This window comes from Electrophorus electricus, chromosome 25 (genome assembly GCF_013358815.1).
Source record: "Electrophorus electricus isolate fEleEle1 chromosome 25, fEleEle1.pri, whole genome shotgun sequence".
NCBI classification, from domain to species: domain Eukaryota; kingdom Metazoa; phylum Chordata; class Actinopteri; order Gymnotiformes; family Gymnotidae; genus Electrophorus; species Electrophorus electricus.
In genome coordinates, this window is record NC_049559.1 from 1,860,526 (window position 1) to 1,872,500 (window position 11,975).

The 11,975-nt window shown below is 46.8% G+C and overlaps 2 protein-coding genes across 2 annotated transcripts in view; one reads left to right on the top strand and one right to left on the bottom strand.

The window, feature by feature from the left end:
* The first annotated feature begins 2,752 nt into the window (after nt 1-2,752).
* Nucleotides 2,753-8,442, top strand: pdzk1 (PDZ domain containing 1). Its single transcript, XM_027022108.2, has 9 exons — nt 2,753-2,813; nt 4,238-4,449; nt 4,614-4,845; nt 4,933-5,069; nt 5,182-5,377; nt 6,457-6,653; nt 6,731-6,943; nt 7,405-7,713; nt 7,805-8,442. Exons 2-9 carry the CDS (start codon nt 4,243-4,245, stop codon nt 7,850-7,852), a joined length of 1,539 nt encoding a protein of 512 aa, XP_026877909.2. The 5' UTR covers nt 2,753-2,813; nt 4,238-4,242; the 3' UTR covers nt 7,853-8,442.
* Nucleotides 8,022-11,975, bottom strand: part of si:ch73-390b10.2 (Golgi pH regulator) — a 7,409-nt gene continuing 3,455 nt past the window's right edge. The window contains exons 4-14 of the mRNA XM_027022109.2: nt 11,916-11,975; nt 11,670-11,771; nt 11,457-11,577; nt 11,272-11,352; nt 10,921-11,030; nt 10,403-10,491; nt 10,103-10,195; nt 9,765-9,860; nt 9,340-9,429; nt 9,071-9,136; nt 8,022-8,979 (exon numbers count right to left, since the gene is read on the bottom strand). The exon at nt 11,916-11,975 is cut by the window's right edge and continues 47 nt beyond it. Coding sequence (XP_026877910.1) covers nt 8,773-8,979; nt 9,071-9,136; nt 9,340-9,429; nt 9,765-9,860; nt 10,103-10,195; nt 10,403-10,491; nt 10,921-11,030; nt 11,272-11,352; nt 11,457-11,577; nt 11,670-11,771; nt 11,916-11,975 — 1,115 coding nt within the window. The 3' untranslated portion in view covers nt 8,022-8,772. The remainder of the gene's footprint in view (nt 8,980-9,070; nt 9,137-9,339; nt 9,430-9,764; nt 9,861-10,102; nt 10,196-10,402; nt 10,492-10,920; nt 11,031-11,271; nt 11,353-11,456; nt 11,578-11,669; nt 11,772-11,915) is intronic.

Below are 11,975 nucleotides of genomic sequence, written 5' to 3' on the forward strand. Positions count from 1 at the left end.
TTCTCAGCATCGGATCGCACCCTGGCGGGTTTGAGCGAAAGGAGGAGCGCGAGAGAACTTATTGAGGTGTGCGCGCAAGCGGAGGAGGTGACGTCGGGGCGTGCGCGCAAGCGGAGGGGCGATGTCGGGGCGTGCGCGCAAGCGGAGGGGCGATGTCGGGGCGTGCGCGCAAGCGGAGGGGCGATGTCGGGGCGTGCGCGCAAGCGGAGGGGCGATGTCGGGGTGTGCGCGCAAGCGGAGGGGCGATGTCGGGGCGATGTCGGGGCGTGCGCGCAAGCGGAGGGGCGATGTCGGGGCGTGCGCGCAAGCGGAGGGGCGATGTCGGGGCGTGCGCGCAAGCGGAGGGGCGATGTCGGGGCGTGCGCGCAAGCGGAGGGGTGATGAGTGAATGCTGTGGAGTGTGAAGACGTCCGTGAGGGGTGATGAGTGAATGCTGTTGAGTGTGAAGACGTCCGTGAGGGGTGATGAGTGAATGCTGTGGAGTGTGAAGACGTCCGTGAGGGGTGATGAGTGAATGCTGTGGAGTGTGAAGACGTCCGTGAGGGGTGATGAGTGAATGCTGTGGAGTGTGAAGACGTCCGTGAGGGGTGATGAGTGAATGCTGTGGAGTGTGAAGACGTCCGTGAGGGGTGATGAGTGAATGCTGTTGAGTGTGAAGACGTCCGTGAGGGGTGATGAGTGAATGCTGTGGAGTGTGAAGACGTCCGTACTCTCGGCGAAGCACAACACTTACGCATACCACGAGTCTGGAGAGAACCACTAGCGTCTTCTAGTGGACACAAGCGCTACCGACAAGCAAGTTAGGTGTGTGATCCTTTTTACACACTCCAAAAACAAATAGTTCTAATCAGCAAAATATACACGAATTTTAAACATTATTTACTCATATGCGTCTTTAAGTGGGCTTAGATTAGATAGGTGACTTGTTTAACACTTATTTTCGCTCTAGTGAAAATCCACATCTTGTGCAGCCGTTTAGCCACCAGACGCACGCAGCGGCGAGCTCACGCAAGATTGTGAATACGCGACGTTCGGATTCCGGACGTGCCGGTAATTACTAGATTGTTAAAATGGGTGTCTCACCGGTCTAGTAATTACTTTTGGCAAGACGTATTTTTCGAACAGCTAAACATTGCAAAACCGCGCTTCATTTAGGTAATTCCTAGTATTGAGGAAATAAAATGATATTGTAAGCAGAAGAATGCGGATGGTGTAAAATAAACTGGATTATGTGGAGAAGAGGCTCCTGCAGGCTTCAGTGTGAGGCCTCAGAAGGCTTCCGTGTCAGGTCTTAGGCTAAGGCCACGACGTCACGAGATGGATCGAAAGAAACAATATTACTGCAATGAACGCCAGGTGGTTTGAATGAGAACACCTTTTTTTAATAACACACCTTGCATTTGGAGATAATGGTAGCAGAATTGGATAATTGTATAAATAAAGTAATACAATGTTTTGGGGTAAAGGTCAGAGACCTTTTTGAGTCTGTAAGTGCGGAACAGAGGCTCTGATGCAGGTGGTTTCAAGGCCTCTGTGTAAGTCTAAGACAGATCACTCTGTCCCCATGAGAAATATCGTCATTAGTACTGGAAAAAGATCTCCTTTGCTACAAGACTGAGAAGTTCTGTGGAAAACAAGGCTCAGAGTCTTACCACGGACAGAGTGGAGAAGGAGAAAGACTTCAGCTTGTAGATGTTGTGGTGGTGTGAATCAGCATCTTTGCTTAAAAACAAACAAAACAGGAAAATCATCCAATGGGACATACTTGTTTCAAATTGCATAATGATGGGTCTCAATTTAAATATACTGAATAATGCATGTTTGAACGTTGCAGTGGAGATTTCCAACACTAGTATGTAAAGAAGGTAGGGTGATTACATAATCACTTGTGAAAACTATATAAATGTGTGTTCTTTGTGTGATCGTTAGACATATTCCAGACTGCCTCATTTGTAACGTTGGGCTCATAAATACTGGACCAGCTATTCTATTAATTCTTGAGTCTGCATCTTTATTTTTTATTTAAAGTGTACTTAATAAATGTACTGGATGTGGGAAAAATCTAGAAACCATAGTATAGAGCTATTTTTGCTGAAATATAGTACACCATTTCAGTATTTCCTAGAAATAAAAATAGTTTACTTCTTTAAAATAGTAACTTTCTTCATGCATCCGTGTGGCAGAGCGGTGAAACCAAGCGCAGGGCTCGTGATGTAGGCTACCGCGCGCTTAACTGTCCACCAGCGTTCCGATGTCCTGGTCCTCCAAAGTTACTGCAGCACTCTCATGCATCTGCTCAATAATTAAAGGGCATTGAAAAGACAGACTGCTGAGGCATGTTATTTTGTGTGTGTGTGTGTGTGTGTGTGTGTGTGTGTGTGTGTGTGTGTGTGTGTGTGTTCTTACAGCACTTAGAGTAAGAATTCATGGATCACTCTATAAAGTAGATACTCCTTAAATATTTCAGTTTAAATGATCCCTACCAAGCAAATATCAAAGTCCACTCTTTATGCATCTATGATTATGTATTTATCTATTTATTGTAATCAGACACCTACCGATGAGGAAAACATTAAAAGTATATATACTTGCTCGGAAAACGATTCTAGTTGCTTTGTTCATAAGGTTGATTTTTGTCACACACTGCAACACTGTGAAGAGGATTCAATCCACACGTTGTGGTTAAATAACTCAGCCTTTAGGTCAACCTTTGGTCTGTCAAAGTTCGTTTCACACCACGGCATGCCTAGATAACACCTGTGAAGAGACACCAGCACCTCCTTTAAACTGGGACGACAGGGAGACTGGAACAGGTGAGTCGCGCTATCCTGTGTCACGTCTGTCTTACAAGACTCACATCAGCACTGGTACTATGGACAAGTGTGTCGGTTCTGTGCCGCACGTCAGACTAGTGATTTAAAATTTGAACAAATTATGAATCGAGGACATACATTGATGGTACATTATAACCAAAGTTTATAGTACCTTCACGTATGAGAAAGTGTATGGATTGATGTCTTTATGAAAATGATAAGCAAACACGTATCCTTATTATCCGTTAGTGAGATTCTTTGTAGGTGAATGTCACCTTTTAGTCACACTGCTTTATTTTCTGTCTTTATTCCTACGGGGTTTCGTTATAGTACACTATGGTCTTCGGTTGTTATTCAGATTTTGTCAACAAATGTTTATCGTAAAATGGCACAGTGGATAAACAGTGACGCTTAGCTAATGGCCAGTGAGGTAGTGCGTAATTCCAGTAATGTCTCCTAATGACGGACGGTGTTTAGGTCAAATGCTGGTTGTCTCTACTTTACATAACGTGTTTTAAATATGTGCTAAAATGTATGAACAGTTTAGTGGATTGCAAAAAAAAAAAAAAAAAAAAAAAAGGCTACGCAATTGTCTTTTTCCGCTCTGATGTTTTCCTTCGTTTCAAGATTGGTACTTCTGATATTGTTGATTTTATTATCAAGGCAAAGTGCAAACATTCCAGCATGCAGAGCACTTTGTCATCGCTCATACAGTTTAACAATTAACAATCAGAGAGCCAGATTATAATCCGAGCATGTCAGCATAATATTCTTTCTTCTTCTTCTGTTTTTCAGTCTGGTACGTTTTTGTATTCACATTTTTGCATCAGTCGTGCTTTTATGGCTGAAGACAATTGCTATAAATCTCAAATTTCCTCCAGAAGTCTTGCACCATCCAAAGACATGAGTAGAGCCATTTCAAATATGAAAAATATAATCTACATCTAAATTCTTTATCGTAAATCCATCATCATTGGTTACATTGGTAACTTTGTTTAAAAAAACAAAAACAAAAACAGGCGCCTGAGCTAACAGTCGGATGATCGAATTGTTTGAATATTACATTTAAAAAAGAAAGAAAGAAACAAACTTAAAAGTATGGATAATGGAAGAACGTCTTACTGTCAACGGTTGCTCGTAATAACACTTTAATCTGTTTGTTTTCGCTGTATCATATCAAATGTAACTGGAGACGTGAGAAACGCCCATCACGGCGCCTGAGCTATCCATATTCATAGGGACTATACGCTCAGATCAGATCAGAGATCAGAGAACAGCGTGCGCCGTAAATTAATTTGGCAGGTACCATGTGAAGGGCGGGAGTGTGTATTGCGATAAGATATATTGGCACAACAGACGCATGCCAGTACCTGCTGTAGAATTGTTTGGAGTTTAGTTAAGCGTGGCTTGTTCTTTCCCATTAGGAAAGATGGATGTGCCAAAACCTGGAGTGATAGCTCTCAGTAAGCGGGAGGGTCAGAGCTACGGCTTCTTCCTGAGGATCGAACAAGGAGAGGAAGGTCATCTGATCCGCGCCTTGGAGATGGGTAGCCCTGCCGAGCTGGCGGGACTCAAAGATGGAGACCGCATCATCCGAGTCAACGGAAGATTCGTGGACAACCTGGAACACGGCCAGGTTGGAGAACCCGACACGATGAACTAGATCACGTCCGCGTTAAAGTCTAACCGGCTTCTTTACGGATCGTGACGCGTGTTAATGACAGGTCAAAAGGTCGGCCGTCATCGAACGGTTCGTCCAAGGGTTTAGACGTGTACGTTTGCTTTGTGCGCCTGCCACAGGTTGCGGATCTGGTGAGGAAGAGCGGCATGACTGTCACGTTCCATGTTCTGGGGGAGAAAGCGTACAAACAGGCCAAAGTCCGTGGGATAAACCTGGCAGACCCACAGTCCCACCCCACTCTGGCCCAACCCGCCACGAACGGAGTGGCTGCCCCGGAACCGAGGCTCAAACTCTGCTATCTGCAGAAGTCCACCACCACTGGGTTTGGCTTCTCTGTCAAATCCATGAAGGGTGAGATTACGCCTTTTACGTTTTGAAACGGGCCCGTGGACATACAATTGAACGAGAAGAAGGTGAAACTCCTCTCGGTGTTCCCAGGTGAAGCAGGCTTGTTCATGGTGGATGTGCTCGCGGGAGGAGTTGCTGACAAGGCAGGGGTTAAGGTGGATGATCGCCTGGTGGAGATCAACGGAGAAAACGTGGAAGGTGCTACACACGACCAAATTGTGGCAAAAGTAAGCAACACTGTAAAACCCGAAACACTTACCTGTTGTTTGAGTTTGGGTTCAAGGTTTCAAGGTTTCTTTTAGAAAAAGGATAATGCGGGCCTTATATCTGTTTTCCCAGGTCAAAGCTGCTGGAACAAGTGTGATGTTCTTATTGGTTGATGGAGACACAGATAAATATTACAGGAACAAACACATCACACTGGGGGCAGGACTAGCCACGGTGAAGCACCTCCCCTACACACCCCGCAGTGTGGAGATGACCAAGGAGCATGATGGTTATGGCTATTTCCTCATGGAGGACCCTGCAATGCCAGGTATACTGCAGTTGCTCACAGGGAGCCATGAGCAAGGCCTCAACACGGCCCATGACTAGCACCTTCTCAGGCGCATAGCTTTCGCACACACACAGGAGCTCCTTCACAGAAGAAAACTCTTGCATAGAAGTGGATTTTTTTTTTTTCATCTTGGACAGCACAAGTAAGAAGATGAGAGTAGCAACCAAAATCGCAATTTCAGCATTTACCTGCAGTCCTAAAGCGACCTCCCTCATTCATCATGACCACAGTAACATCACATCTCACACGCTCACCTCCCACTCTGTCAGAAAGCTTTATTTAGTACGAAATGCCTTCCAGGTTTACGCTGTGCATAACCCGTCTGTTTCCACTCTCAGTTCAGCTATGGAAATGCTATGGAAACTCCCGCAACAAAGCTATTCCTGATTGAACCTATGCCCGCGACATTGTCACGCCCGTCGGCTGTTACTGGAATAACGTCCAGGAAAAACATTGCGTTTAACTGGAAATGAACTTAAATCCAATCTAACTTTTCCAAAGGAAAATTGACTGTACATTTAAGTGACCGTTGCCCTGCATGGTGCTGTCGTCACTATATTGGAAAAATAGATAATCAGTCCCTGTGGATTGATTTACAAATGCATATTTAACCACACTTAAAAACTGGCAGTAAAAACACCACGGCTACAGAGAAACTGATGTTACCGATGCTCCTGACAGCTATCCGGTTGAACAATTTGTGTGAACGTCACTAAGACTCATCAGTATTTCTAATGCAATATTCTCTCATTAACAAATTACCCAGTTGTGTGTTCTAAAACACCACCCTTATTTAAATTAAACTACACAAGAAAAAACACAAAACATCTATACATGATATCAGCCAGAGGACGGGCCCCCGATTGAGTCTTGGTTCTTCTCGAGGTTTCTTCCTCGTGCTCTAGGGAGTTTTTCCTCACCACTGTCGTCCTTGGCTTGTTCACTGGGGGCTTGGACGTGAACATTTGTAAAGCTGCTTTGTGACAACTGTTGTAAAAACATGAAAATATGAATAAATTTGACTTTGACTTAAATCCCAGTATACTTCTGGCCTGTAGGTCATTTCATTGGACAAATCGACCGTGGGAGTCCTGCAGAGAGAGCAGGACTGTGGGAGAAGGACCGACTGGTGGCCGTGGATGGCGAGGAGGTGGACCACTGCACGCACGAACAGGTGGTGGACAAAATACACCAATGTGGAAACAGATGCTGCCTCCTGGTGGTGGACGCCAAAACAGACAAAATGTACAAGATGGTGAGTTGGGTTTGAAACGTAGGACAGAACCGTCCGAGCGGAAATGGCGCAAGTCACGGCTGGGCGTCCTTTCTTAGGGAGGTGCCTCTCCTCTTCTTTACTGGGAGGAAATGAGGGATTCCCTTCCTAAGACGAACCACGCCGAGCCTGCGACCAGCCCTGTCCCTGCCGCACCTGGCCACGCAGAGGAAGACTACAAACCCAAACTGTGCCGCCTGGAGAAGACTGAAGCTGGATACGGCTTCCACCTCAATAGCATCCAGGGAGTCCAGGGACAATACATCAAACAGGTGGGGAAAAAACCGGAGCAGGTCCGCAAAACTAGTTTTAGTCACTGGTCACTTTCCCATCACACTTGACCCCCAGGGTAAAGAGAAGAAGCAGGAAAAATCTGTATTACATAAGCCTCAAGGGCGATTGAATGGAATTCCCATTCTATATGACATAAAACCTTTCCGGGATTTAAAAAAAGAAAAGTTTGGATTTGAGGTTCGGAATTGAAAGGATTTATTCGGAATAGATCGGACACTTTTATGGAAAGACCACCCCAACACGTCCACATACGTGAAGGCTTGTAAGCAGCCAACACACACACACACACACACACACACACACACACACACACACACACACACACACACACACACACACACACACACACACACACACACACACACACACACACACACACACACACACACAGCAGGTTGGGCAAGCTGTAAACATTCGCTGCTCCACTGTGTCATGTCAGGTGGTGAAAGGCGGAGCGGCAGAGCGAGCCGGCTTGGCAGACGACGACATCGTGGTGGAAGTCAACGGCGTGAACGTGGAGACGTGCACGCACCAGGAGGCGGTGAGGATGATCCGCGCCAGCGACAACACGCTCGAGCTCCTGGTGGCCGAGAAGGCGGCGTATGACTACCTGAAGTCCAAAGGTGTCGCCATCACCCCACGGCTGCTGGATGCGGCCCGGACGCCCAACGTGCTGGAGACCACCGTCACACGAGAGGAACCGCAACCTCAGAGATCGCCCACACCCCCACTTCAACCTCGCTCAAGGGTTAGTAATGTTTAACCCCAACCGCATTACATATGTCCAAAGCTACATTAAAGTTGCAGTGACTTCTGACAACAATCTTCTGTCGTTTTAGACATCGTCGTCTTCATCTTCGGAAAAGAGTGTCGACGAGAAGCTTTGAGAGAGCTCGCCTCTCCTTGTGCCGGATCTCAGATGTAGTTTTACCTCATTGATTTTTGCATGATCAGGGTAAAATGCCTTTACTTTAAGCAATAAATGTTTCCCGTGCTGAAAGGTTTGACCAGAGCACAGCAGGCTTGCCAAAAATGAAAATGAAAAAGTACCAGGACTAATTAAAAAGTTATTTATTCAAGTCTCTGTAGGCCTCTCCCTCGTGGAGAGCGATATCACTCATACGTTCACACCAGACGTTGAACATCTTAAACAAAACGCACACATCTAGACAGCGTCCCTGGCGTCTCCCCATCCCTTGCGATGATGACAGCAGCCTGGTGTGATGAAGAGCTGCGTTATGAATTTGTAAACTACACCGATACCCTTCGTAGGCACCCTTATGCTTTTTGCACAGTAATGCTCTTGGTAATTAGTTATACTATCTTCCCTTTTATAGTTAACATTTTTTTTCCAATTCAGCTGACATTCAGATTTCAGTGTCAAACCCCAGCTGGCTAACACAGGCGCAGACTCTGGTCCGGAGGACCTGAGCGTTCACTCAGATTAAAAAGGCCAATAAACTGAGTACGAAACCAAGCTGCCTGCTCAGTCTTTGACTTTCTGCATTCTGGAGTCGCTGCGTTCATCTGACCTTCCACGCGAGCGTCAGCGGGTTTGGTGTCGGCCCGAATGTTTCTTATTTTACGAATTCAAAAACGGCACTGATGTAAAGGTTGTTGTAAAACACAATACTAACAGTAAAGCGGCGTCCTACTGAGTCCTGAAGTGGTCCAGTGTAGAACAAAAAACCCAAATCATTCATTCCCAAACACAAATAAAAAGTCCCATAGAAATTAAGGTTTTGAAAGGCGGCCGAGCGGGGACGCAGTGGCCGACCTCACTGGGACGGGGCCAGCGTTCCCGGGATCATGGCGTCATATGCTTCTCAGGAGCCTGCTTGTGTGCCAGGTAGAGGAAGAGGATGCTGGAGAGGGCGCTGACGAGGAAGATCACGTCGAACCAGCGATGGTAGAAGTTGAACTGCAGCTCGCCCAGGACCTCAGTAACGATGGTGCGGTACTCCAGCGGCATGCTCATTCGTATGAGGAGAACGGACGAGACGAAGTACATGCCCTGTGGAGACACACAGGACGGCGGGATGGCCGCTCCTTAACACGTCACGCGACAAAATGTTGGTTTTCACGGCTTTCGGCGGGTCTGTTACCATGATCTGGGCCAGCACCAGAACGATGACGTTGGAGGACTTGCTACTGGAGATGGCGTAGAAGAACTGGAGAAGAGAGACATGATTCAGACCCCGCAAGAACCACGCGCTCTTCGGATTTGGCCTTAAACTCTACGCTCGTGTCGAAGTGTGGACAAGCAGACCCTACGCCACAGGCTAGGAGGCGTTGAGAAGGCACTACCCTCACACCCAGTTAAAACAAACAACTCTGAATTTCCAAAAGGAGAATAAGATAAGAGGCAGTTTACCTTAGTGAGCGTAATTAAAAGGCCTCTAATGGAAGTGACAATAATGATTCCCACCAGGATGAAGGATATGTGCTGAGACCAGAACTTTACCTGCAGAGAAGAGAGGTTTGAGTAAACACCTGCCCGAGGGCCGGAGCAGCACGGCTGAGCTCTGCACAGCCAGCGACACCCACACGCCCATTCTGCCCTTTCTGGGTTCCAGGTGTTATCGGATCAATCATTGGCTCTTTGTGGAGACCTTTAACCTTGCGGAGGGGCACCAAGTTGAGGGTGGCTTAAGATACTAATGCATAACCAGAGACAGGCCAAGACCACACAGACCATCAATGTCGACAACTCGCAAACGTACGTACACACACACACACACACACACACACACACACACACACGTGAGAGAGAGAGAGAGACTTGGGGTAGGGGCTCACATCAAACTGAATTCCCAGGTAGTTGACGGTGATCTCTATCCCCCTGGTCACAGGATCAGTCTTCCCCACTCGGTCAAACACTATGTTGATTGTGGCCTAAGAACACGAACACGGCCGATTACCGATCGCTCACTCCTGGTCTTCACCGTGTGGAATATTTAGTAACATACACCGTAATATCAGCACACCACTGAGCTAAATAGAGTCAAAATGTTCCCTCAGTAGGTTTAGTCACTTATCCCTTTAACCACATTATCTTTGCTTTCTTTTAACAGTGGTTTGCCAGTTAGCATTTTTCTCCATTTTTTAAATTTTGACTGCACAAAATAAATGCTTACCATGAATATCTTCCACACACAATAAATGGAGAAGAAGTATCCCAAAACGTTGAAGTATTTCCCCTGAAAAGTCTTTGAGTACTCTATCCGCTCCTGACGAGAGCACCAAACATTTTTAAAATGTATGACAATCATACAAATAATTAAACACATGACCATTGAAATTCATGAAATCTTCTGTCTAATTACTGATAATGTCAATGGTTGACAGTACAGGTGCTTGCGTAAAACCTAGCTCGCTTTTTGTGTGCATGCGTGCGTGTAAACGTGCAGTGAAACTGCATGAAGTAAAGGCTGCACCTTGGTAGCCTGCAGGTCCACGGTCTCCAGGAAGAGCTGCCGGCTCAGCTCCTCCAGTGCATCCACTTCCTGCTGGATCAGGGACAGGTCTGCAGTTCCACCATCAAGGAGCATCACGTCGGATTTTTGGGGTTTTAACCCCCCAACTTAATCGATGTGAATGTGAACTGCCATGGAACCTGAACACTAAACTAACTACAATAGATTAAACCACTTAAAAAGTTAACTAATTTAAAAAACAAAAATAGCATCACTGATAAACAAGCAAATTCTCACCCCTCAGCAAATCAGGAAGACACATACAATACAGAAATTATTCATGCGCATCATATAGGAGGAACCTTAAAAGTGATGGCGCTTAAAACGCCTTTGCTTTACCGCAGCTACGCCGTATCCATAACACAAACCACAGGTCAGTCAGCGGATGTCAGTAAAGCAACGCAGTCTGTTAAGGTGTGTGTGTATTTCACCTAGCAAACATAACTAAGGTCAGGAGCACGCGTGGACATGAAGGATACTCTCGCTGGCTGAAGGGGAGGAGGTGACACTCTTTATTATGCCCCAGAATCCCGTCTGCTTGCTCTGGTCCTCGCCACGCTGATACATCTGTCTCCTGGTCATGGCAATCCTACACAGGACACAGCATTGGGTCAGAGTGGCAGCTAGTTAACGCAGCCTTGCTTCAAAGCAGCAGCATCAGTTCGAAAAACAGCTCACGCTTCGGTCAAAGGCTGAGGTGCCACGCTGGTACTCCGAAGCAAAACAGCTCAAAACGGGACATGGCCCATTGTGTTTGACGGTTCGGTGTGCAAGGGAGTGTGAGGGGGCTTCTCTCTCTCTCTCTCTCTCTCTCTCTCTCTCTCTCTCACCTCTTCTTCTTACTGACGATCATGTCCATGGTCTGCTGCAGCCTCCTCTCCAGGGCCAGGATGTCACTGTCCGTCACGTTCCTTTTTGCACACGGATTTCCACATTACTAACCAGCGGCAGGCGGACGCGGAGAAACGCAAACCGCTCTGGCGTCTCCAATGATGTTTTGCACGTGCGCGCCTACCTCAGGAAATACGACATGTACGTGTAAGGGCAGTTGACAGCACCAAAACCAGACAGCAGAGCCATCAGCGTGACCCCGATGACCCCCACGCGGCTGATGAGTTGCTCTATGGAGAGGATGCCTGAAAGCCCAAGAGGCTGGTTAGAGCACAACGTTTAAAAGCACGTGCTTCAAACCGCTGCCCGCGAGGCCGCCTCAGAGGGGAAACGTTACCGTGCTTTGGGCTCAGTATGGGGAAGGGATCTCCCAGCTTCCAGAAGAAATACATGAAGGTGAACCAAACCACGCACGCAAACAGCAGCCTCTGTCTCTGCACTTTAAAACGCGACAAGATGAAGATCGTCGTTAAAGGAGCAGTAGCAGGAGGGGAAAAGCAACCTCATCGAGACCAATAAAATCACATGCAGTGAAATCACGTAAGAGGGATAAGATAACGTACAGAACTGAGGAGCCACTTACACAAGCGTATATTACTGACAACAAAGTAGCCGATGTAGAAGGGTACCACGAAGATCAGGA